The sequence below is a fragment of the Mercurialis annua genome, linkage group LG1-X, assembly GCF_937616625.2.
Source record: "Mercurialis annua linkage group LG1-X, ddMerAnnu1.2, whole genome shotgun sequence".
NCBI classification, from domain to species: Eukaryota; Viridiplantae; Streptophyta; class Magnoliopsida; order Malpighiales; family Euphorbiaceae; genus Mercurialis; species Mercurialis annua.
In genome coordinates this window covers 11,282,010-11,308,616 of record NC_065570.1, presented here as the reverse complement: position 1 = coordinate 11,308,616, position 26,607 = coordinate 11,282,010, and the positions used below count along the sequence as shown (strand labels likewise).

General features: G+C 29.9%; 4 protein-coding genes across 4 annotated transcripts; 2 read left to right on the top strand and 2 right to left on the bottom strand.

Annotated features, from left to right (window-relative positions):
- Nucleotides 1-109: 109 nt before the first annotated feature.
- On the top strand, nucleotides 110-4,434 carry LOC126665604 (UNC93-like protein 3). Its single transcript, XM_050358441.2, has 10 exons — nucleotides 110-573; nucleotides 645-808; nucleotides 1,404-1,467; nucleotides 1,561-1,674; nucleotides 1,831-1,875; nucleotides 2,294-2,541; nucleotides 2,680-2,770; nucleotides 3,371-3,483; nucleotides 3,562-3,685; nucleotides 3,984-4,434. Exons 1-10 carry the CDS (start codon nucleotides 403-405, stop codon nucleotides 4,167-4,169), a joined length of 1,320 nt encoding a protein of 439 aa, XP_050214398.1. The 5' UTR covers nucleotides 110-402; the 3' UTR covers nucleotides 4,170-4,434.
- A 148-nt stretch (nucleotides 4,435-4,582) lies between these two features.
- On the top strand, nucleotides 4,583-5,241 carry LOC126665605 (uncharacterized). The gene has a single exon (XM_050358442.2). It carries the CDS (start codon nucleotides 4,793-4,795, stop codon nucleotides 5,153-5,155), a length of 363 nt encoding a protein of 120 aa, XP_050214399.1. The 5' UTR covers nucleotides 4,583-4,792; the 3' UTR covers nucleotides 5,156-5,241.
- A 2,121-nt stretch (nucleotides 5,242-7,362) lies between these two features.
- On the bottom strand, nucleotides 7,363-11,416 carry LOC126670172 (short-chain dehydrogenase TIC 32 B, chloroplastic). Its single transcript, XM_050363861.2, has 8 exons — nucleotides 11,208-11,416; nucleotides 10,086-10,317; nucleotides 9,913-9,992; nucleotides 9,136-9,289; nucleotides 8,964-9,042; nucleotides 8,026-8,110; nucleotides 7,881-7,927; nucleotides 7,363-7,688 (listed from the first exon to the last, which is right to left on the bottom strand). Exons 1-8 carry the CDS (start codon nucleotides 11,326-11,328, stop codon nucleotides 7,515-7,517), a joined length of 972 nt encoding a protein of 323 aa, XP_050219818.1. The 5' UTR covers nucleotides 11,329-11,416; the 3' UTR covers nucleotides 7,363-7,514.
- Nucleotides 11,417-17,622: 6,206 nt separating this feature from the next.
- On the bottom strand, nucleotides 17,623-25,548 carry LOC126664232 (uncharacterized). The gene is made up of 3 exons (XM_056104412.1): nucleotides 24,053-25,548; nucleotides 17,802-17,835; nucleotides 17,623-17,710 (listed from the first exon to the last, which is right to left on the bottom strand). The coding sequence occupies exons 1-3, from the start codon at nucleotides 24,877-24,879 to the stop codon at nucleotides 17,678-17,680; spliced, it is 894 nt and encodes a 297-aa protein (XP_055960387.1). The 5' UTR covers nucleotides 24,880-25,548; the 3' UTR covers nucleotides 17,623-17,677.
- Between the last annotated feature and the right edge of the window lie 1,059 nt (nucleotides 25,549-26,607).

Sequence of the window (26,607 nt, the reverse complement as noted above, 5' to 3'; positions counted from 1 at the left end):
AATTTTATGATTTGATTTTCAAACAGAAGGATGAAACTGCAAATTATGATAAACATCATGTATCTCAAACTAATTTGCTCTTCATATTGTTGTCATCTTCCGCTGCTATCGCCGTCTGATTAAGCCTCACAGATTCTTCAAATTACCCAAAAGACCCTTCTGATTCTTCCTCTTTTTGATTCTAGGACAACAAAAGCAGAAGAATCAAACGGACAAACTAAAATTTTAATCATTTACTAAATTTAAAATACTCAAGATTTCAACACACTTCCGTTTGTCCGGAATCCAGCCGGCGCTTAATCTTGTTTAGTATTATAATACATTTCAAAAACCAAAAATGCTCTTATAAAACTGAACTTTATCGACCACAACCCAACAATTCAAGAAAACCCAACAATAAAAATGGCCACGGAAGATTCAAGAGATGAAGAGACACCACTGGTTCTTGATAATTTGCAGAATCAAACACCACCCAACAATCATACTAAAGATATTCATATTCTTAGCTCTGCATTTTTGCTAGTTTTTCTTGCTTATGGAGCTGCTCAGAATCTCCAGACTACTGTTAATACTGTGAGTTTGGTTGATAACTGCGTTTCTTGAATTGAATTGAAGTGTTTTTTGATTGGTTTGTTGAATTGCAGGAACATGATCTGGGTACAATTTCACTTGGGATATTGTATCTTTCTTTTACGTTTTTTTCGTTGATTGCTTCATTGATGGTCAAGTTTCTTGGCTCTAAGAATGCTATTGTTCTTGGGACTACTGGTTATTGGTTCTTTATTGCTGCAAATTTGATGCCCACCTGGTAAATTTTATTGCTTTCTTGGTATTTTTTTTGGAAATGATGTGTTTTGGTGCTGATTTTATATGCATTTACAATTAAATATTAGAATTTGACTGACATTAGAAAGCTTTACAATTGGGATGACAATCCGGGATTTGGCGGTAATTGTATGTGTTTACAATTGAGCTTGGAATGTTTTTAAAATGTAGCATAACTTGTGTTGATATAAATGTATTATGATCGAGTAATGGAAGTGTCAAATAACCAATTCACCGAAAATTCAACCTGTCGAGACTCCGACACTTATTTTATTATCTTAACACATCTCCGCATGCAAATGCCTATTGAGCTTGAAGCATGAACAAACAAGCACACAAACTCATCTCACCTTATGCTCAAATATTTTTATTTAACCAAATGGAAGTTGTCAAGAATCGAATTCTAGACCTTTCGACAATAGAGGCTCTAACACTACGTCAAATAACCAACTCGCCCAAAAGCTGAAACTTTAGGTCAATGGTCTAATAATCATTTTATTATATTGACAGTAAGTAATCAACTTTATCTGTTGAGTAATTCTCTTGTATATGGTTTTAACTGTAATCATCTCCTTTAGGTATACAATGGTACCAGCCTCTTTGTACCTTGGGTTTGCTGCTTCAATTATATGGGTTGGACAGGTATGCTTATGTTTTCAATTGTTCTCTCTTACTGTTCCATGGAATAATTTGTATAGACAAAATATCATCCTTAACCTTGTTATGGTCTGTCAGGGTACATATCTCACTTCCGCTGCGCGCAGTCATGCAACAGACCACGGCTTGCATGAAGGAGCTGTTATTGGTAGCTTTAATGGAGAATTTTGGGGGATGTTTGCTTGCCACCAGGTGCTTTTTTTATACATATAAAAGTTTTGACTAACCGTGTTCCTTTCTGGTCATTGATAATGTTTATTGTTAAACAGTAAATTTTAATTTGTCAGACATTTATATAGCTACACCATTTTTTTTATTACTATCTAATCTTATCACTCGGTTTTTCAGCTGGTTGGAAATCTCATCTCACTTGCGATTCTAAGAGATGGAACAGTATGTGCTGCTCTTTCATCCTTCTTTTGATCTGTTTGAATGTCCTGGCCTGATAAACTCATTATTTGTTTAATTCACTTGGTGAAGTTTAGCTTTCATCTAAGAACACTGATCGATTTATCTATTTAATTTTTGAATCTCTTCATACGTTTTCTGTACGAAAAATTACAATCTGAAGTAGATAAAGCTGAATTATTTAGAATTTAGCCAAGGTATGATAATGAATTATATCATCTTGCTTCCCATGACTGGCCGCAATAATATCATGCACATAATGAAGATTGTCATTTCTTTTGTAATGCTGAAACTTAGTTAATGTTCTTTAGCTAGGGAGAGAAAATCAGTTCCATTACATAAATGTAATCTAGGTATAGTTTTTTAAGCTTTCTTGTACGTTTTTCTTTTCACATTGTTGCAGGGAGGAAGTACGAGCGGCACAACATTATTGTTCATTGTGTTTCTTTGCGTTGTGACATTAGGTATCATACTGATGTGCTTCTTAAGTAAAAGGGTTACAAAAGAAGAGGAAGGACAAGATTCTTCTGTCAGCTTTTATTCTTCTCTAATATCAAAGTCAAAGTCTGTTATCACTCCTTTGCTCGACATTCGGATGCTATTGATTGTCCCCTTAATTGCATATTCAGGATTACAACAAGCATTTGTATGGTAAGTTTATGTTTAACCTGGTATCGGCAATTAGAAAGAAAAGCCACGTTTATAATGGCACATCAAATTTCTGGTTCTTTCCTTTTCCTTCAATTGTCTATTTTTTCGCTTAGCACCATATACTTTCCTGTTTTTTAGGGCCGAGTTCACCAAGGAGATTGTAACTCCAGCTCTGGGTGTGTCTGGTGTTGGCGGTTCAATGGCAGTGTATGGCGCTTTTGATGCTATTGTAAGTATGAATCTATGAAGGTGTAGATTCTTTACTATAATCGTTGACTGAGCTGCAATAGTTCTGTGGTTCCTCAACATGCGCTGAATTTTTATAAGAATTTAGTTGAGACATGAAGTATTAACTTTATTTAAATATAACCTTTTTATGCCGATGACTACAATGTCTATCCCTAAATGCAAAAGGAACATCTCCTTCACATTTGAAACCCTTTGAGAATCAAAAATAGATGTTTTCGGTAGGGGTGTACATTCGGTTCGGATCTAACTGAACTAAAATTTGTATCTTTTTCAGAACCAAACTGAAAGAAGTTTACAAAGATTTAAAATATTTCAAACCGATTCGGTTCGGTTTGTACTAAAAGTGAGCAGAATTTTTTTACTTTCAAAACTAAACCAAAAATCAATTTTTTGTCAAACCGAACTGAGTTTAAACTAGTGCTAATCTGAGACAGTAGTTAGATGTGACATGGGAAGTAAATTCTTTCTGTGCTTACTAGAAATATAAAATCCCGTTCATTTTCATTGCATCCTTAAAAAGAGTTATTTATTTGAAGAATTTGTTTGTTTGATTCGAACTTGTTATTTGAATTTGTCTCAGTGCTCTCTTACTGCTGGTCGACTTACATCAGGTCTTCGATCAATCACTTGGATAGTATCTGCTGGAGCTTTTCTTCAGGCTATTGTATTTTTCTGGATTCTGCTAAAATACAGGTATTATTTTGTTTCATTCCAAGACATTCAACTTGAAGCTAATGTCTTTCCAGAATAAATCTAACTTTGGTGGTACAGTTTAACCAGTGGAATACTTGGTGTCATATACCCACTTCTCATGGCGGCCCTTTTGGGTATTGGTGATGGAGTACTGATGACACAGCTTAGTGCTTTGCTCGGAATTCTTTTCAAGCATGACATGGTATCCATCTAGCATTGTTTATTGCTAATCGTTTTGTACTGTAGTAGGGATCTGCTATTCGGTTCAAACTAAATTGAATCGAACCGAATCTGTTGCATTTTTTCAAAATCAAACCAAGCCAAATTTACAAGTTAAAATATGTCAAACTGAACCGAGCCAAAAAATCAATATTTGTTGTAATGTCAAATTGAACAAAAACAAAATTATAGACTCGATACGGTTATTCGGTTTGACTCACACTCCTAATCTTAAGCTGTTCTTCTTAAATCTAAATTTCTGATGTTGGTTTTTGGAACAGGAAGGAGCATTTGCCCAACTCAAGGTCTGGCAAAGTGCTTCTATCGCAGTTGTATTCTTTATCTATCCCTACATCTCATTGCCGGCAATGGTGGTAGTTATGATTGTCGCACTGTGTGTGGCATTGATCGGGTTTTTGATTTTGACTCTCCAAGTAGAGAAAGCTTTCTCCTCGTCAAGTCCGTGATGTTTGAACTTTGAAGCAAGAACCGTTCTTTCTCAAAGAACAAGGCACTCCTTTCACATCATGCTTCCCAAAAAAAGACAAGTACAAACTTCTTCTCCCTGTACAAATCCATCCAGCTGCATTTCTAGTTTCTTACACGGTGTTTTATTTGCTTCATCAATGTTGTATGTGCCGATGTCATCGAAATGAAAATTTATAAACGTTGCATTTTCTTACATACACTTGGTGTATATGCGCCAACCATTTACGCCATTACTTTTTTTTATCTGGACTCTGTTTATGATGAACCACTCTCATAGTCTCATATGAGCAGATTCCATGATTCAATCGTATGAGAGAGGTTGATAATTTATTCGGTTTAGACAAGATCTTTTTTTTTTACAATTCATCTAGTCGTATCTATAATAAGTTCGGTATTTATGCTATTGAGTATTGACATGTGTACCAATTAGAAGCTAGAATTGGGAGTGGTTCTCCTATTATACCTAACTCTTTTTCTCCATGCATAACCAACTACATTCCTACAAAAGTAGTTGAGATTAGGTCTCATTCTGTCCATGTACATATAAGTATATAAACCTATCTCCACCTCCTCATGTTTCAACCAATTCCTCATCACAACAATGTTTCTCATTTTCTTTACCTCTCTGCGCCATCGTATTTTAATGCGGTGGCCAATGTTACTATATGCTGCAACATGGACCGCACTTCTAACTGCCACAGTCGCGGTGGCATCCTTCTCGCCGGAAATGGCATTTGTATCGGCCATATCTACGTCCTCTTCGTTCTCGAATGAATGCAAAGTAGAGGGAACAGTTAGAATTCCCCTGGATTTTCCTGGGGAGATTGTGTGCTTGCCTGCTAATCTGTTTGAAAGATCTAAGATTGATTTTATTGTTCCTCCTGTCTTTGCTGCTGTTGTTGTGGCCGGTTCTGCTTGGGTTGTTCGCACCTTGGGCTTGCCGGTGGACCGCGAGGCCCGTTGATGTGTGTCATTTTTGTTTTTTTTGGACTGTTTGTACAAATGTTTTAAATTTTTAAAAAGTTTATATTTATATATCACACTTTTATATTGTGCAAAAATTTCTAAAAAGAATAACAATTTACAATTATACCTTACAATTAAGATAATGTTGATTTTGACTTGACATCAAATAATAATGTATAAATATAAACTTTTTGAAATGTCAGAAATTTTTGCACAATTTTTGTGTGGATCAGACATAAACTTACAAAAAGTGAGTAAAAGAATATAGTAACATTTTTAATGGTTCACATTAGTTGATTTTTTTTATTAAAGATAATATTTTATCAGCATAATTCAGATTATGTCTAATAGCTGAAAATAGAATTGAATATACAATAGACTCCTATAATATTTAATATTTAATAATTAATAAAATTTTAGGAAGTTTATTTCATTTCATGTCGGATAATTAATAATTTTATTATTTATTAACTTATTTTGTTATGTACTATATATAAATGAAGCTATTTTGCTTTGTGAATATTTTTCTTGATGATTATTTTTCGGTTGAATGTCAAATTGAAATTTTTTAAGCTAAATATAATGTTATTTTTTTAAAATTAGAATAGAGATAATATTTTTAGAGTGATTGTACAATTATTTAGCTGATTTTTTTGTAATATAATATTTATATTAGTACTGCAAATAAAAATGGCGTAAAATATACTTTATACTTTTCGAATTTTTAATATACGAATTCAATAAATTAATAATTTAAATAATTAATAATTTTTTAATCTATTACATATATTAATTATTTGAAAAATTACCACGACTTGTTTAGGGACTAGAATTCGCTCAAGTTCATTTCAACTTGACCGTCCATTTGATAATGAATAATGTGGATTTATTAAACATGACCCCTCAAGTTGAAATAGGGGTGTCAAAATGGGTTGTCGGGTCGTGTTCGTGTCGTGTTGACCCACTCTGTTGACACGATTAGGGTCAACACGAACACGACCCATTTAACTAATCGTGTCAAAATTTCCAACTCTAACACGACACGAATATTAAACGAGTGACACGACACGACACGATTAACACGTTAAAATAAATGGGTATCACGATTAACATAATTACACGGCTAACACGACACGATTAACGCGACCCACTTAACATTTAAGAATTTTTTAAATCATATAAATATAATTTTAACCTCAAATTTATCAATTAATTTTTAAATTGTAACATTTTAATATAATTTTTATATTAATATAATAAATTTAATAATTTTATTATATATTTTTTATAATTATAACTATTTTATTTTTATATTATTATAAATAATAGAATTTATAAATGGGTTAGGTGGGTTAGATGGGTTTGCGAGTCAACCCGTGACACGATCCATTTATTTCGTGTCATAAACGGATTGACACGTTTTTAACACGAACCCGCTAAAACTCAACCCGGATTCGCCAAATTTACGGATTAGACGAATCGTGTTATCGTGTCATGACTCATTTTGACACCCCTAAGTTGAAATGAACTTGAGAGAATTTCAATCCCTCGTTTAGAGATGATGTGGCATGATCATTCACATGTACACCATTAATTTCTCAGTCATAATTCAAAATAGAACTTTACCCCGTTGACATTCAAATGCATGTGCATGTTACCAATAAAAAAAAGTGAAGAACAAGTAAGAAAACATCCAAATTAATGAGTTAGGCTTTCTATCCTTATTAACCGAAGCAGTGTTGCTTTCTAGGTTTACTTTAAACTCAGACTTGCCATAACAAACCAGACATTTGTTGATGGAGAATGTATACGTGTTTACTAATCTATACATATATATATATATATATATTTAGTGGTCCTCTACTAAAAATATAATTCTTGAATGGTGTAATAATACCCTGTAATACACGACTTCCGCAAGTAGAATGTCCAGAGTTTTCACATCATCATATTACTTTTGCTTTTTTGTATTTTAACTTATTGAATTAATTGCACTAGCTAGTTATGTTGGAATTCTTTTGAATATGTTAATGGAAACTTCTTACCTAAATCGAGTTCATACGCTTGAACTCGAATCATGAGGTTTGTATCCAAGTCGAGCTCGAGTTTGGCAGTGTTTCTATTCGATTATACATATAAGAAGAAGACGGTAGCGGCTCCCGTAGTTCGGAATATTCATAACATAGTAACAAACAACATTCATCATTATATAATTTCTAACTTTGATAGATAAAATTCCATTACATTAATATTTGAACCAACACTTCACTGTTTACTATCATAAAGCAAGAACAAAATTAAATGAGCTTGAATATAATTAATCACTCTAAAAAAAGCACACTGGTTTGGAATTTGTTTCAAGATTTGGAAGCTGAATTAACGAGCTTGTTGCTGAAGTCCCATAGTTGTGTTGCGAGCAATTCATCTCTAGCATAAGAGCTTGGTGTTACCTCATTGCAGTCCACAAAATATTTACCACTCACTCCTTTCAGACTTGGATGCAGTGCTGCATAGCATGTTGTGGCTGCTCCCTGCAATAGTCATTAAATTTGAAAGTTATTACACAATTAATTCTATTGTGGCGGGTCACTAAAATAACCGTCGTAATATTTTTTTCATAATTGGAAAGGGGAGCGCTTGTGGAAGAAATTTGAACCAGAACGTTGGTTTGCTGTCTAACGCTTATACACCGTCATAATTTTTTTGTGATGAGAAGTTTTTACCTGAGGGACATTCTTCCATATGGGATAGCTAACAATCTGAAATAATCCTGAGAAGGTATGATAAATAAACTTGGAATTAGTTCATCTTAGGAGAATATAATCATAGAGCTTAATAATTATAGGAATTAATTAAGTAGGAACTTACTCATTAGAAGTGCCGAGTGTCTCATGAGAGGCGTCATTATTATACCTGGGTGGACTGCATTAGCAGTAATGTTTACACCCTCTTCCTGCATAACATTGTTCAACAATTTAATATACACATTATTATACTCAAAATCTTATGAAATTTGCTTTTTAGAACATAAATTTTGGTATCTAACTCGGCTGGCTGATAGCATGTAGGCCTAATCATCCAGAAAATACTTTATCTTTTCAGACTTTGTTCGATTATTTCCAAAACATTTAAAATCGTCCATTTTATCCCAATTTTCAACTTTTATTTTCAATTGTATCTATTTTTTTTTAAATTGGACTTTTGCCACTCGAAAAGATCCAAATATATCTATATTTAGTATGTAGTCTAAATAGACCCCTAATGAAAAACTGAGCTTATCTATCCTTTGTAGTTTTAAAAAATGAAAAATAATACTTTGCTTAATTTCTTTTATTTTCAATTTCTTTTAAACTCTATTTTGAAAAGTTAAATTTAAATTTTAAATTATAAAAGAGATTTGAAATATGAAGTTTGAATTGTAAGATTTAAAATTATTATAGTTTTTTTTCGTACTTTTTAAAAACATCAAGGGCTTATCTAGTTTACGTGTCAATATAAAGAATACATTTAATTTTTTTTTTCTAGTGGACAAAGTCCAATTTTTAAAAATAGATAAATTGAAAAATGAAAATTAAAAATTAAGGTAAAATTGAAGATTTTAAAAGTTTGGAATATGATCGAAAGAAGTCGATAAGGTAGGACACTGTTGGACGATAAAGCCTAGCATTTATAACCTTATCAAATTTGATTATTACATGAATTCTTTTCAAAATATCAATTTCCTTTTTTAATTGCAAGCCTTGATGATACTCTTAATTAAAGCCATGCATATAATATGGGGAGTAAAATTAGCATAATAAATATACCTGAAAACGACGAGTGAGCTCTTTGGCATGTAGTATATTTGCCAACTTGGATTGCCCATATGCCCTTTTATCAGAATAACTAGACCAAAATAATATAATCATAAAAATTAATTAATACCCAATTCAAATTATTCATCACAAAATAATTTATAGCTAACATTATAATATATACCTCTTCTTGTTATTAATATTATCAAATGCAATTCCACCACTGTAAGTATGCATGTGAGCTATTGATGACAAATTCACTATCTTTCCTTCAATACCACTACTTCTTGCAGTTTCTTTCATTTTATCAAGAAGAAGATTTGTCAAGAGGAAATGACCTGAAATAAGTAATTGGTTACATTAAACCAATTACCGATGAGCTATATCTCAAATGGTACCAGCGTTAAACAGTAAAATGCTAGATTATGTATTCGATGTCTCCCACAAACACTCCCTCCAATTATATATATATAAAAAAAATCCATGCAATAACTGGTAGCACTAACAATCATATTATAAAAGGTAATTGCAAAATAAATCAAAAACATTAATGTGTTATGCGATTATGAATTTTAAACTTTGGCACTAAAAAATAGGTCAAAGATACAAATAAATCCTTCAAGTATTCAGAAAAAATACATAAACTCTTTTGATTTTTTTCTTGGCCATTTAGGCTTTCAATGTTCTAGACGTTACAAAAAAACCTTTAAATTTTTGAAAATAAAAACAATGAAGGCCTTTTGGTTTATTTTTTGAATACTTGGTCCCTCATATAATTTCTCGGTATAAAAATAATGATATAGACGCTGAATTCTAGAGAAATGATAGTTTATAATTTAGACTACCAAAGTTGAAAGCTCATATTAAATTATAAAAAAATATTTAAATTTATAATTTATTTTGCAATAAAAAATTAAAAACTACTACTGATATTTATTGTAGTTATGTACACTTCACCTACCAATATGATTTGTAGAAAGCTGCATCTCAAAACCATCTTCAGTGAGCTGATAGGGGCAGAACATAATACCAGCGTTGTTTCTGCAAATTTAGTAGCACATAAACAATACTTTAGAATTTTAAAATTAACATAGACAAAAAAGAAATTTAAAATTTAAAATAAACATATATTACATTAAGATGTTAAGATTTAGATCAAGAGCAATGAAGTTATGAGCAAATTCTCTGACGGATTTAATCGATGCCAAATCGAGTTTGAGAACATCGACACGAGCATCTTGATTTTCGTCAAGGATTCGTTGCTTTGCTTCGTTTGCAGCATTCATGTTTCTTGCAGCTATGATCACATGAGCTTTACGTAGAGCCAATACTCTTGCAGTTTCAAATCCTATTCCACTTGCACCACCTGCATCAAAGTTGTGTCAAAATAAAAAGTATGGGGACTTGTACAGCATTCTTGCAAAATTTAGGGACTGGTGGTACACAATCCATAGAAGATCCATACCTTATATATGCATCATGTTAAATCAAAAAGTAAAAAGTTGAGGGAGTGTTTTTGTCCAAAAGAAAGATAGAAAGACAAAAATGTCCTTTTATCAGTAATTGATTGTTTTTGTCTATTACATGACAAGCCTAAAGATTCAGTACAAAAAAGTAAAGTAAAGTTTGTAGCTATTTTTCTGTTCTCATTTCCATTTCTTTTACAAATGGCAGTAGCCACTAGCCAGTCTTTTTGGAGAAATTGCATATGATTTTGTTTCAATTGGACAAAATTTGAGAAATGATTAAAAAGGGTACAAAAAACCAGTGGGTCGAATAATTAAGATTACTGAATTTTTAAGTCAATTTTTAAAATATAATTTTAGTTTCTATTTAAAAATAGTGTTTCGAATCTAATCTGTAGCCGTCCAAACTAGAATATTTAAAGAATATTTGTCCACTTACTGTTCTATTTTTAATAATATTTGTCAACGTAACAAATAATTTTTAATTTTTTTATGAAAATATTCATAAAAAAAAACGATACGACATGAGAATAAAATAAAATTAGAAAATTCGTATCAAAAAGAATCAAAACACGAATATTTTCTAAATAATTTGATGATTTAGTCATCAAGAAAATAGTTAACACACTCATCACTTTCAATAATATAGCCAACAAGTTATAACTCAAATCGTTCGGCACCATTCTGTTAGCTCGCAGGTCTAACTTTTCCGACAAGCGCTTCCCTTCCCGAACGATAAAAAAAAAGTAAAAAAACACGATAAATCCAAGAGAACATAAATAAAATTTACCAGTGACAATAGCAGTAAGATTGGAAGCATCAATGCCATTGGTAACTTGTTCAGCAGTGGAAGCTGAGCCGAACCCACTAGGACCAGGCCTTCCAGTAATCAAGGAGAAGATACTCATCATTCTCTTTCTCTCTCTAGAAACTTGTTTCTCTCTCTAACCACAGTGCAGAAGACAATGGTATTGGTGGAGTTTAGCTGAAATGAGAGAGGAGGCTGGTTTAATATAAGAGTGATTTTGGTAGGAGAAGACAATAAATAATCGTCGGTGAAGTGTTTAATATTCTCAACGCTCCCTTTACCTATTCCATACCTTATTTTGCACCCATTATTATTCTAATAGTGATGGTTTCAAGACTATTCAGATGTCGTCAACTATTCCACACTACCGTCTTTTTCTTCGACGAACCCGGTTTTTTATTCCGTTACGATTTGGATGCGCTAAACCGGATTAATCGATTTATTTTAGTCAAGTTTGATTAAATTTATCGGTTCAATTAATAAAAATATTAATTCGATTACGGATAACAGTTTTAGAAGTTCGTTAATCGAATTAATATAACTTTTTTTGTTAATTTTATAAGTATTATTCGTTATATTGTTATCGGTTTAAACCGACTAATTAAATCGGTTCACTTTTGTATTTTGGAGATTTTGATTAGTTTGTTTTTGTTTAATGAGCATATTAATTACTATGAAGCCCTTTATACTTGTTGTAATTTATATTTTATTTCATTCTGTTTGAAAATCAAATGATATGGTTTTTCACTTTTATTTTCTTCCATAGTTTAGCTACTCCGTCAATTTTTTTATGCTAGTCAACTGAGTTAAATGAGTTAGGGGTAAATTAATTTTTAAAAATAAATAAAAAATCGTTGACAGAAAGAAAAATGACGAATGAAATCGTTGAGAGAATAAAAGTGGAAAATCATATAGTTTCATTCACTTGATTGACTAACATAAAAAATGGACGGAATGATTAAATTGTTTACAAAATTAAAAGGGGGAAATGAATATTATTTGATTTTTAAATAAAAAGTTTAAAATATAAATTATTGCAAACATAATCTTATAATACTCCATTCTCATTTAATTAGGTTAATTTGACGAGTTTGGTCAAAGAGTGGTCGGTAGCAATTTGATCTTTTGTGCAGGTAGATCAACTAGCTACGTTTATTTCAAGTCTATAATGGGACAATATTTTTGCGGTTATCACAGTATATCGATCTCAAACATAAGGCTGAGTAATAATGGTTGGTTCGGCCATCGAACCGTCCAAAAATTCAAAACCGTTCGGTTTTTAAAAGTTTCAGTTATCGCACCGTATTAACTAAAATTATATCAAAATCGAATTAAGTAAACCAAAATATTTTGATTCAGTTCGATTAATTAACCAAAACCGTTTGGTTAATTGTCTTTTTTTAAAATGTCAAATATCTATCAAATATTTATTAGAATTCTATTAAATAAAATGGAAATACCAGTTTTTTTTATTTGTAGAGTTATTATTGATTATTAATTGTAATAATCTTTCAGGCTTTATTAAAATCATTAATTTTAGTTAATCATATTTTAAAATGTTCATGAAATTTAATTTTTTTAAAATAATATATAGTTCCTAAATGAAATATTATAATTATAAGGAATTTTTTATGAAGTTGGATATAATTTTTCTTGAATTTGTTTATGAAGTTGGATAGTTATTCGACAATCTGACACATGTCAGACATGTATATGTTCGCCCTTTTTCTGACAAACAAAAAAATCGTTGCCACGTCAGCGATTTTTAAAAATATCGGCAATTTTTGGTCAAAGTGGTTTTTTGAGTGCCGGCACAAATATTTAAGTGTTTTTTTCAACGTTTTTAAACATCATAAGATTTTTTGATCAAAGATTCAAAAATTAGAGGTCATGGGTGATTATTAACCCTTTTTATATAACGAACATGACATAATTAATACGTATATTATCCGTTTAAATATAAGCTACCGGTTTCACACATAATTAAACTAATTTGTTCGAAGTGCTCATCGGATCTTCAATATCTGACGAGCAATCTTAGCCTCTCTGTATATTAGAGGGCTAAACCAAAAGCTCGAGTCCATCAATCATTGTTGAGTCTAATGAGAAACTAAGAAGATTTAGAGAGGTATGAAAGGCAATAATAGATTTGCATTTATAATTTGACCATTTGCATGGTTCACTTTCAAGATGGGTGAGGGTGTAAGTGGGCAGTATGGGTTTATGTAAATTGTGCATGTTGCTGATAGCCATGCATGATTGGCAACTGGATCGATAAAGCTTCATCCACATACTCTTTTCGTCCTAGTTGTCCACTTTTATTTTTCACATAATTTAAAAAATATAATTATTTTATTAATGTTTATATAATTTAAATTAATTCTAAAAAAAAAATTCATATTTAATAATTGATAATGATGAAAGCCGAATCCTATCATAAATATAGTGGAACCGAGTCGCATGAGATATATCTTTCAAGAGAATATCAGTTCTCGCATAAAGTACAAGAATCCGATAAAATCAGTGTCTGAATTCATAAAATTCGCTGAGCCTGAAGATAAAAAAGAAGAATCAGCTAAATACCCAGAAGAACCGGTATCTCCAAAAACTTGGAGAAAGCGCGTCGCTTAAGGAATTTGCCGAAAGCCCAAATATGCGAGGAATTTTATCATTGAAGACCAAATGTACTAAATAACTTTTTTATTTGGATATAAACTCAAACTTAAGAAGATAAGTTTATTAGAAAAGATATTTCTGAATAAGACTTCGTTTTGAATAAAAAATCTCTTTTCTATTCAAACTCAATCCTTACTAAATAGTAATCACTTTCCTATTTAAAATCTAATAGGTATTCTCAACTATTATATAAAGAGTTGGAGTATACGTCTAAAAACACAATTACATTCATATACTGAAAACGCTGCTCAAAGTCTAAACTGACTTTAACATCGGAAAATTAATCGGACAACCACCGTCCGATTATAGCTTCTACCCTGTTTTGTAAGTTACACATGCCGGATCAAAAGGCAGACTTCATCAGATAACAACAGTATTATCTATCTATCTATACTATATATAAAAGCACGGATGGGGGGGAGGGGACATGCAAATTTACCGAATAATCCTTTTAAATTTTTTACTAAATAGAGGTTTTATAGTCATTAACTAATTAGTTATTTAAATAATCACAAAAGATATATTATAATTAGAGTTTCAATTAGAACAAAATTGTATAATAATATAAAATTTCTTATTCCTAATTATATTCCTACTTTTAAAATTTCTTATTCCTAATTATATTCCTACTTTTACGTTTAAATAAAGAAAAATTACAAAGCCCACATTGTTTACCATACCAATTACTCCCAAAAAGATTAAACCACCTTAATCAACCACTACTAATCATTAAACCAAAGCTTAGATTTAGTCCATTTTATATATCCTTGGTGGATTTCATGTAGCCTTTTTCACACGATATTATTACGGATTTTCTACATAATTACCTCTTTTAGTCGGTTTATTATCTTTTATACACTGTTGTTATTTGTTTTGCAATAACACGCCTTCTGGAAAATTATAACTGCAGTTCTACCCTTCCCAAAACAATATTAGTTGTCTGTTTCTTTGTTATATTAATAATTAATTTTATTATTGTCCACGTGTTTTTTATAATTAAACATTCAACCTATTATTATTTAATGGGGTAATGTCATAAAAATTCACGAACTTTACACGTTTTCTCATTTTAATCATGCACTTTAAATTTTCTCATTTTCATGCACAAACTATCACTTTTTCTCAAATTCATGCACGGTGCTGAGGTGTCACGCCTCCATTGGTGTAATTCGCTGAGTTGGAGATCATTTTACACCAATGAATGAGTGCTACCTCAGCACCGTGTATGAATTTGGAAAAAATTGATAGTTCGTGTATGAAAATGAAAAAATTTAAACTTCATGATTAAAATGAGAAAACGTGTAAAGTTCGTGATTTTTTTTGACATTAACCCTTATTTTTATTTTTTTTTAATTTGACACTTATTATTTGATTTTAAAAACTTATTATATAGAATTAAATACTTTTTTTATGAGTATATAATTAAATATTTAGTCTTTCATTTTTTTTCATTTAGATATTTGTATTTTATGGTTAAATTTTATCATTTTCACTTTTTGATATCTTTTTATAATTTAAACACTTATTGTTAATATTTGTAAATTTGTCATTTTAATTTTGATTTTTTTAATTTTAATTTTTAAAATTGTTTCTGTCATTACTTTTTTTAATTATGTATATGTTTATGTGTCATTTGCTCAATTTTTTTATATGAAGACACTCTCTAGCATATTTCATTTATTATGAAATATTTTATATAAGAAACTTTTTTTTTATTTTAGTTTCAAAAATTAACATAATTAAACATTTTTCTTTTTGTTTTTTTAAAATTTTCTTAGTTTAAAGTTTACAAGTTGTTTGCATTCAAAAAAAATCAATTTATTTAAATATTTTTTTGATTTATTTTATATTATTAAACATAATGATGTTAATATGTTATAATAATAAAAATTAGAATATAGATTACATAGAAGACGAACGGGTTCGTCCCGTTCATCTTCTCCGGTGAATTTGTTTGAAAAAAAATTTAATTTTTTTTTAATTTTTTGTTGGAATAATTTTTTTTGGTTTAATTAGGTATAAATTTTTAATTTAATTAGGTTTAAATTAAATTTTAATTGTTTTACTTAAATTTTGATTCATTTATTGTGTTTTAATTGTTTTAATAAATATTTTAACTTTAACTATTTTTTTGATTATTGATATTTAAATAAATAAAGGGGGTGAAAATGGTTAAAAAAATTATAAATATAAAATTGGTAAGTATTTTAAATATTAAGGATGTTTTTGAAATTTTTTCTTACATGCCACGTCATCATTTGACCGAATAAACTAACGGCGGTGTGATGTGAGCCGTTTTGGACAAATACAGGGTGTGAAGTGAGCCAACCTCGACCTTAAGGGCTTATTTATTTTTTTATTCCGACCTCAAGGACTAAAATGAGTCTTTTGCCATTTAGATATGTTAGCATACATTTATTATATTAAATAAAAATGTTATAGAAATTATCATTACTAACTCTCCCAATTTAATTGATTCTCTTTCAATCACTAATAATATTAAGTTCAACTTCTATAATTTCATAATAACTTCACTAGATTAATAGTCATATGTAAAAAAAAAATTATACTATATTAAATATAATATATATGTTTCTAAAAAGTTTTTTTAATTACTATTTCACTATAATAATTTGTAATCTTTTTTACGGTCTGCAACAAAAAGCTTTTTCTGAGCCTTTTAACAAAAAAACATATAATAATTTATCCCGTAATTTTTTTTATTAACCTACTAATAAATTATTATTATTTAATTAAAAATAAAATGATCATTAAAAATATATTTATTTGATTAATTATTAAAATAAATCAATTGAAATATTTCTTTATCTCTATTAAAAACTCTAAATAATTTAATATTGATGACAAATAAAATAAATTGATATTATTATAATAAAATTAATTAATACATAAATTGACGAGTCACATTACGAGCCACGTGCGTAGCACGTAATGCGGAACTAGTAATAATAAATAGTTGATAAGTGAGTTTTAATAAAAATATTTATTTTAAAAATTGTTATTTACTAGACACTACAACAAAAATGGTCTTTTGTGACATTGATTAAATGTTACTTAAAGTTAAAAAAATGTCATATAAAGTTTATACCGACATTTTTTACAAATGTCACTAAAATGTTACATTTGCCGGTGTCGTTACGTGTTTAAGTGACATTTATCGCAATTGTTTGTAGCCATCTATAGTAACATTTTACAATATTTGTAGTGACACTTAGGATGTATTATTAAAACACAAGTATAATAATATTTCAAGAGTGTTGCAATAAATATTAATTTACTACATGGACTATTTTTTAACAATATTTATTAAATGTCACTATAACATAATAATACAACATTTAGTAAATGTTACTTCATAAACTCTGAGAAATGTTATTAGAAGTTTATGGCAACATTTAATATATATTATTTAAACTATTACAAAATGTCATCAGAAATTTATGTAGTGATGTTTTTAATATGTCATATTAAAATGATACAGTAACAATCTAAAAATGTTATTTAATTTTTATGTCGGTTTTTGTCATTGAGCTATTGTGACGTTATTTGAATATTACAAAACATAAAAAAATTCTTATTATAAAAGCGGTTTTTAACAATAATTAATATATAAAAAATGTACTTATGATGAAATTAAGTAATCATAACATTAAAGAATATCTATATAAACAATATAATGTAAAACACATACAGTATCCACAATATCCAAATAACATAGTCTAAATATCACATAAAATGAAAATAAAGTCCAAATATTATGCACGAATTCCATCATAGCTACTTGTATCCTACAACAAAGGGGAAAAAATAATATAAGACATGATAGACATTTTATGTAATTAATAAATTAACGCAAACAATTAAAGATAGATAGGTTACCTTAAATACCAGAATGAGGAAACCTATTTGATACCTGAAAAAATATGATACAATGATAATTTAGATTAATATAGTAATCTAAAAAATTATTATTATTACTCGATAATTAATCGAATTGGCACTGTACATACCAAAGAAATAGAGCAACCCATGAATGGCTGCCAACAAATTTGCCACCATGATACACAGAAACACCAATAAACTCACTCATTCTAATCTACGCACTTCTTGAATGGCTTATCATTATTTTCCTTCTCTTAAATACTATATTTTCCTAAATTTGCCATCGGTAAAATACCAACTCCAGTGTGCTTAAGCTTGAAATTCTCATTTGAAAATGTTAAGCCATATATGTATTCACCACTGTATCTTCCAAAATCTCCACCTCGGGACATATCATATTGAATGTAGTGAAGTGCATAGAAGTCATAATGTAATTAATTTTCATTTTTGATATACATATTAATTTCAAGCAAAATTAAGAAATAGCTCAATCCAAACCACACAAAGTATGAACATGTATATGCTAAATAGACAAATTTTACACTGTTCTAGTTTTGCATTTGAAAACTCTACACATTCAAAATTATTATAACAAATACTTATATAACCAAACAAAAACATGTTAATTTATTATTCATTCCAATTTTTTTTAAATCAACATGTATCATTCCACTAATAAACTCAGTTCATTATGTAGTGTGATACTAAGCAAAACACAAAGACATAATTAGTATAAATATTCAGATTTAATTAAAACATTTACCTCCAAATTTTGTCCAACACTACCACTCCCACCATTGATATAGGTGTTCATGGTTTGCTTCAATTCACCAAGTTGCTCCAACAATTCAGCATAGTTTGATTTCAACTCATTGTATTTCTCATTCATAGATGCTTTTTCTTCATCATTGTTCTGAATTTGTTGTAACTTATCAATATTTTCTTGTCTAAACATTGTTGGTGTTACTCCAAATCCCATTCCACGTACACGTCCGTGTTTTTCCGGTCCGAACACTTGAGATAATGTATCTCCTTTCTCAATCACGAAATTCTCAATGGATTCGTTGCTTACTTCAGTTCCTACTTGAATCTCTTCAATTCTTCGTTGTATAAGATAAATTAGCTTAAATTTCAAAAACTATTTTAAATATTTTTTAAAAATAAGATAATAAAACATTCACCAAATATAAAAGAAGTTAATAGAAAAACATTACAATAACAACAGACGCTTCGTTTGATACCGACGTTCCATCTTTATACTTATGATACTTGACAAATAAATGAGCTCTAGATGGTAATTTTCCAGTGTCTTGACGCTGAAAAAATGAACGTTAAAATAGAACAATGAAAAATGCATTTACTATAAATATTTAAAAATTGCATAGAATGAAACACCAAGTGAGATATAACTTAGACAAATATTTCTTACCTCCATCTCTGCCCGCCGAGCTAATGATATAGTGCCTGATGTGTGAGGCATTTTCATTTCTTGTCGACTTCTTTTTCCATTTTCAGATTTTTTCTATTATATATTAAAAATATAAATATAAATATAAATGATTATTAATTTTTATTTTAATAATGTCAAATTGAAAAGATATAGTTACCTGCCATTTTTCTGAATACCATCTAGCAACAAGTTCTTCCCAATCCTCTTTTTTTGTTCTCGGTGGTGGATTAGCTCTTAATTCAGCCAACGATTTGTATTTTCCAAAATATTTAGAATATAATGAATTTTTAAATTGTCGTAGACATCTACCAACCTCTTGGATCACCCATTTTTTTCTACATTGTGCTAAGTTAAACCTTGTCTAGAAAATTATAAAATAATAAATTAAATTAATATTCATAACGGAATAATATATATAAAATTAATTAAAATCAAATTAATTATGACATTATCATTATATCACAAGTAAATTGATCAAAAGAGAATATTATAAGTTCAACTGAAAAAATTGAAAAACAAAGCTGGATAGTTTGAACAACGCTGTATAGTTCAAAAGAGAATCTATGAGTTTAGTCTCTAATATTTAATTGCCCTGAAATCTATTTAAAGAAGAACTAAATTCTGCTTAAGTATATGGTTTCATCATAAGGCCATATTTCAACAACACAAATTAGAATCGTGAGTTTCTCAATTCAAGATAAGGCTAACACTGGAAAAATATAAGCCTAGAACAGAATATTAAAACAAACAAAAAAAATCATTAAATTAAAATTACATACCTTTGTGATTTTCCATATATTTTCTTTAATATCTTCCGGAACTTGTCTCCAATCTTCATACTTAAGCGGTGTTAAGTTACAGTTTCTTGCTATAGTACCACAAAATAGCTCAAGCTCACCATTGTCAACGCATTGATTTTTTTCGTTGAAATGTTCCGGTAGCTCTTGTCCTTTAGGTAAGTTCCATATATCCGGAATCAAAGTAGGACCTCGAGTTTTGCGAGATTGATCAACAAGACCTAAATATATATATAATAACACAGATTTTTCACATTCTTCATATTTTATATCTATAAAAATTTAAAAAATAGTAAAATATAAAACTTACTATCGTTTTCAACACAATTGTTGAACTCTTCTCGAACGTTTTGCAAATTAGAAGATTGAGGAGATTCTTCTGAATCGTTTTCTCCATGATCTTCCTCATCTATAAGCATACGAGGCAAAGATTCAAGATTTGACGAATTTGGATTTGTTTTTTTCAATTGTAATCTTCGCCTTTCCTCATTATGTTTGCGAATTCTTTTCAGCATTTTGAAATTTTTGAGTATATGATAGATGAATATGATGTTAAGAGTCGACTAATATTATGAAAAGAGAGGGTGAGAGTTAGTAAAACTCAACAAAAAAGAGTTTGTATGTATTTAGGTAACTGTTTTAGTTTAGTTTTTAAAAAACCATGTCTGAGATAAAGAACGTGCTATTTTTTCATATGGCGCTAGTTTTAAAAAAAACTGCAAATAGGAGGGAATTTAAAAATTTCATTATTTTTGAAGAATTATGAATATATACAAAATCTGAGTTAAAAAGACCAAACAAATTGAATTTCTTTGAAAAACAGTTCACATTCTAGCAATGACGAATGTTTTACAAAGTTTTGATTTAAACACACCTTGTGATCTTGGGTTCGATTTAAACAAATTTCCAGAAGAAGAAGAAGTTTATGAAAAGAAAAATCTTATGTTTGATCTAAATAAATTTCCAGAAGAAGGAGAAGAAGTTTATGAAAAGAAAAATCTTAAGTTTGATCTAAATAAATTTCCGGAAGAAGGAGAAGAAGTTTATGAAAAACAAGATTTTCAAGATGTATTTAAGGAGATGTTGAAGATTCTTCTTCCTAAATTTTATTAGTTTGAATTGTACACTACTATTATTAAGTTTGTAATTTGTAATGATATTGTACTCAAAATTTACATAATTTACTTGTGTTTATGATTTTTATAATTTATGCTTGTATTGATATACCTTCAGAAATCAATAAAAATGATGAATGAAGTTAAATACTTTTGGCTACACTCATTACTGTTATTTCAGTGAATACAGTATCGTTAACTCTACTTGTCCGGTTTAACGGCCGTTTTTTCATTATGAACCGGAATTCGAGCCAGGTCAAATAATAAATTTTGGGCGTTCTCTGTTTCCATCTGGTGGTTGAAACGGTTTGGAAAGAGAACCGTACAATTAACCGGTTAAAATTGAATATCAAATAGAAAATAACAATGGGACCAAATTAAAAAATTAGGTTAATTTTCTTCCCCAACTTAACGTTTCGCCGCAGCTCCTCTTTGGTTACTCCGTCGCTCCCCTCTGGTTCTCTGCAGCTGCTCCTCTGGTTCGTATACTTTACTGCTCTGCCGTTTGGCCGCTTGTCCTCCTCCGGTTTTGGGCTGCTTCAAATCCAGTTCGCGGTCGCTGTTCTTCCGGTTTTTCTACCGCTCCTCCGATTGCGCTGCTTCTTCTCCGGTTACTCTGCTACTTCCGGCCATCTGAACATCTTGATACATTATGAGGTCCTTGAGCTAGCAACTTAACATGATCATTTACTTTTGAAGATTTTAAGTCATTCAAACTCTCCACCTGATAGGTAATTAACAAATGCATATGAAATGACATATTAAACAAAAAAAATCATGATTAAAGAAAATTCAATAATAATTATACTTACACGAGAACGAAACCAATCACTAAAAGTTTGATGAAGAATTATTTGAACCTCAGCATCTGATAAGCCACGATTACGATTTTTACTCCGATTTTCCCGCTTAATAATCTTTCTATGCTCCCTATTAATAATATCAAATTTATTTTATATTGCAACTTTCAAAAAATATTAAATCAAGTGAATATTAGAAAAAAAAAATTACCACTTACTCTATGAAAGGATTAATCAAGTCACAATTATATAAAACATACAAATGTGCTTGCATTCGCGTCTTGTCATCAAGAATGTTATTAAAAACTTTTCCAATCGGACGACCTGCGATGTTAGCAAAAAGCAAAGCATCTGTTGCAGATTCAATTTCTCCATCATCATTTCTTGAGGGCTTATTGAACTTTGTTTCGGTACCTTCAAAATATCTTGAACAATAAGTTATTGATTCATTTGATACGTACCACTCTGCAATTGACCCTTCCGGATGAGCTCTATTTTTTATAATAGATTTTAGAGTCAACAAGTACCTTCATTGAAATCAACAAATGTCAATTGTTAAATAAAATTTTAATATAAATAGCTACAATTTAAAATTTGTAATTAGCATTATAAACCACATAATTTATGCATTTACCTCTCGATTGGATACATCCATCTGTAATGTACCGGTCCTGCTAATTTAACTTCTGTTGCCAAATGAATCACTAAATGTACCATTACAGTAAAAAATGATGGGGGAAAAATTGTCTCCAGGCAACATAGTGTCTGTACTATCTGTTTCTCTAATTCTTCAAGACGAGTAACTAAAACAACTTTAGAACATATCTCACGAAAATAAGAGCAGAGATCAATTATTGCCTTACAAACTTTCTTTGGTAGAGATCCTCTAATTGCTATGGGCAACAAATCTTGCATTAAAATATGACAATCGTGACTTTTGAGCCCTATCACTTTACGTTTCTTCGTGTTTACACATCTTGAAATGTTTGAAGAGTAACCATCTGGTACTTTAACATCTTTCAAAGTTTTAAGAACTTTGTCCTTCTCTATTTGAGACATTGTATACACAGCTGGAGGCAAAACTACCCTTCCGTTACCCTTTTCTATTGGGTGTAACTCCTTTCTTAAACCCATTTTTTTCAAATCTAGACGAGCCTTAAGATTATCTTTTGATTTCCCTTCGAGATCCAATAATGTGCCAAGGATATTATCATGCACATTTTTCTCAATGTGCATCACATCCAGATTATGACGAACCAAATTAAATTCCCAATAAGGCAAATTAAAAAAAATGCTTCGCTTTTTCCATGCTGTTTCCTTTTGAACAATTTCACCATTTGCATTGTGTATAATCACATTGCCGCTTAGTTGCGCTAATGCAATAGAACCAGTAACCGGAGTTGGTCTCGATCTCCATTCTTCTTGCCCATTAAAATTTTGTTTATCACTTCTGAATTTATGGTTTGAAGGTAAAAATACCCGGTGATCCATAAAACAATATTTTCCGCCCTTTTCCAACCACATTGAATGAGTTCCAAAACCACAAGATGGGCATGCAAATTTGCTTTTAGTGTTCCACCCAGACAACATTCCGTATGCTGGAAAATCGTTAATTGTCCACATCAAAGCAGCTCGCATTGTAAATATATCTTTGGCATGAGCGTCAAATGTTTCTAAACCATTAATCCACAGGTCATTAAGTTCATCAATTAAAGGCTGTAAAAATATATCAATTTTGTCTCCAGGCGACTCAGGACCAGGAATAAGCAACGACAATATAAGCGAAGGTTGCTTCATACATAACCAAGGTGGCAAATTATATATGGTTAATAATACTGGCCAAGTGCTGTGTACAATGCTCATTGTGTGAAAAGGATTGAACCCGTCACTTGCTAACCCAAGTCTAACATTACGAGGATCATTTGCAAAATCTTTATACCTATTGTCAAATTCTTTCCATGCAGGAGAATCAGCAGGGTGCCTCAAATATCCATCATCTTTACGCTCATCAGAATGCCATCGAAATAAAGATGCTGTTTTAGAACACATAAACAATCTCTGAAGTCTTGGTTTTAAAGGAAACCACCTCAACACCTTCTTTGATTTTCTCTTTGTCTTTCTTTTTTTATGTGAAATTTCATCTTCATCGTCATGCCATCTACTAGCATTGCAGAACGAACATCGTTGCTTATCCACATCTTCCTTCCAAAACAACATACAATTATTAGGACAAACGTCTATCTTTTTATACCCAAGTCCTAATTTGCTAATGAGTTTTTTCACTTCATAAGCCGACTTTGGTAGATTTTCACCCTCGGGAAATGTACTTCTTAACTCATCAAGTAGCCCTTGAAAAGAAGCATTACTCCACCCTCCCATGCATTTTTTATGATAAAGGTCTAAAATAAATGACAATTTGCTATGTTTTCGACATCCCTCAAAAAGCTTTTCATCATTTTCTTGTAAAAATCCATAAAACTTTTTAGCTTCTTCGCTCAATACATCACATTGGGGCTGATTATTTTGATCTCCACTCAAATTGAAATTTTCCTCAAATTCTCTATTATGAGAAGTTTCTCCCATATTCGCATACCCTAAGGCCATATCTTGAATGTATTTGTTTACATTTTCTTGTGCATTTGAACTTGATTCCTTGAATTGTGACTCGAAAGTTGTTGACGGTAACAATTCCCCATGGAAATACCAACGAGTATAACCTCGAGAAAATCCTTTACTAAGAAGATGATCCATGACAATATTTCGATCAAATCGGAATACATTAACACATTCATTACATGGACATGCAAGTAGCCCATCCTCCGAAGACTTCAAGGCAAATTCAAAAAAATATTCAATCCCTTGTAAATATTTTGCGCTCAATCTATCACTTTCGTATATCCAAGTCTTGTCCATTATAAAACAAATTCTAAAACAAAAAATTACAATTAATTAGTTTTATTAAAAAAAATATAATGTTTAATAAAATTTATTATTGGAGAAAAGTTATTATTGGAAAAAAATTAAAAATTGTGTTATATCCTAATCCGGTTTGATAACCGGTTCATGTTATTGAACCGGTCATCAAACCAGCCCGAAATAATACTATACTGTATTGATCCGGTTCATGATCCGGTTCATTAATATGAACCGGCCGTTGAACCAGATTGGACATTCCTTTGAACGAAATTGCAATTCATGATTCATTAATAAGATTATGAAAAACAAATTTAACTAAATTACACCCAATTAAATGCAACCAAACAAGAAACATATGTCAGATTAATGTAAACTCATCAATTTTACATACAATTCAAATGCAACCAAACAAGAAACACATGTTAGATTAATATAAACTCATCAATTTTGCTATTCATAATAAAGTTTACGTACCTTCAATGGGATTGTTCAATATGATAACCAAATTACGGAAGATGAAAAAGAATTAGAAAAAGACTTGATTTATTGAGATAGCCGTTGATAAATAAGCAGATACGAATTGTTGAAGAGATGAAGGAATTCCACAAAAGAGAAAAAAATCGTAAGAGAAAAACACAAGTGTTTCTGTCAAGTCGTTTCTATTCTAATAACGTATACAGTAAATGTTACTTTCTAAAAAGTAACATTTACAATAAATGTTATAAAAGAATTATAAAATTGTTATAATTAACAATTATTTAAAGCATCATTTACATAAATGTCATTTAAATGTATGTTTATGAGATTAAGCAACATTTTAAAAAAATGTCACCATAATAATGTCACAATAGACCATATTTGTTGTAGTGAGAACTGAGTAAAGAGTTTTGACACAAAAAATTTATAAAATCAAACAACTCTAATAGGACGAAATGAATAATTAAGTGTAACGTTGCGATAATGATATTTCTCGAGTCCCCCTTTTAATTAACATTTTTAGTTTTTGATATTTCAATTCTAATTGGTAAAACATTTGCAAGTGTGATAGATTGTGTGCATCAAAATTACAATTACAAACGATCATTAATTTTTTTGTCATAAATAAATTTACAATTAAATTAAAAATTATTTATCATCTACTGATGATTTTGGTATGTCTTTTTATCTGTCAACATCTACTTCTTTTCATGAAAAAATAAAATTTCTTACTCGTTAATAATTATTAATAATTTCTCCTTTTATTCATCAATTGTTCAAATATTATAGTTCAAATTTATTATTAATAAAAAGTAATTCAATTTATACTTGTTTGCACAATCTTAATTTTTTTACATATTTTTCTTAATAATTTTAAAGTAAGTAAATTTATCTTTAATAATTTTATATATTAATTATATTAATTTTTTAATATTAATTTTTTATTTCATTGATATTTTATTTGGCTGACAGTAGCTCGAAAGAGGGGCGGTGGGGGTGGGTAATTAAATGAACTCTCAAAACCTTTCAAGCTAATATCTTTAAACCTTTGTAAAACTAAAACATTAATCTAGTCAACAAGCCATTGAGATTAAGTATCTGTAGATAAAATTGAAATAAAAAAACATTCAAAATACTTCAAATGAAAAGCTTGCAAGATGTATAAATCTGATAAATGCAGAGATCAAACACCTCAACAAAATTTATAACTTTGATGATATCTTCATTCTTATTTTGTTTAACCAGATC

Excerpts from the sequence above, each read along its gene's own strand:
- LOC126665605 (XM_050358442.2), top strand. The coding sequence starts at position 4,793 with ATGTTTCTCATTTTCTTTACCTCTCTGCGCCATCGTATTTTAATGCGG.
- LOC126664232 (XM_056104412.1), bottom strand. The coding sequence starts at position 24,879 with ATGGACAAGACTTGGATATACGAAAGTGATAGATTGAGCGCAAAATAT. Across the intron at positions 17,836-24,052 it reads AAATCAAAGAAGGTGTTGAG|GTATCAAATAGGTTTCCTCA; the intron begins GTGGTTTCCTTT and ends ATATTTTTTCAG. Across the intron at positions 17,711-17,801 it reads TCCTCATTCTGGTATTTAAG|GATACAAGTAGCTATGATGG; the intron begins GTAACCTATCTA and ends CCTTTGTTGTAG.
- LOC126665604 (XM_050358441.2), top strand. The coding sequence starts at position 403 with ATGGCCACGGAAGATTCAAGAGATGAAGAGACACCACTGGTTCTTGAT. Across the intron at positions 574-644 it reads TCCAGACTACTGTTAATACT|GAACATGATCTGGGTACAAT; the intron begins GTGAGTTTGGTT and ends GTTGAATTGCAG. Across the intron at positions 809-1,403 it reads GCAAATTTGATGCCCACCTG|GTATACAATGGTACCAGCCT; the intron begins GTAAATTTTATT and ends CATCTCCTTTAG.
- LOC126670172 (XM_050363861.2), bottom strand. The coding sequence starts at position 11,328 with ATGATGAGTATCTTCTCCTTGATTACTGGAAGGCCTGGTCCTAGTGGG. Across the intron at positions 9,290-9,912 it reads GCTTTCTACAAATCATATTG|GTCATTTCCTCTTGACAAAT; the intron begins GTAGGTGAAGTG and ends TACTTATTTCAG. Across the intron at positions 9,043-9,135 it reads AATATTAATAACAAGAAGAG|TTATTCTGATAAAAGGGCAT; the intron begins GTATATATTATA and ends ATTTTGGTCTAG.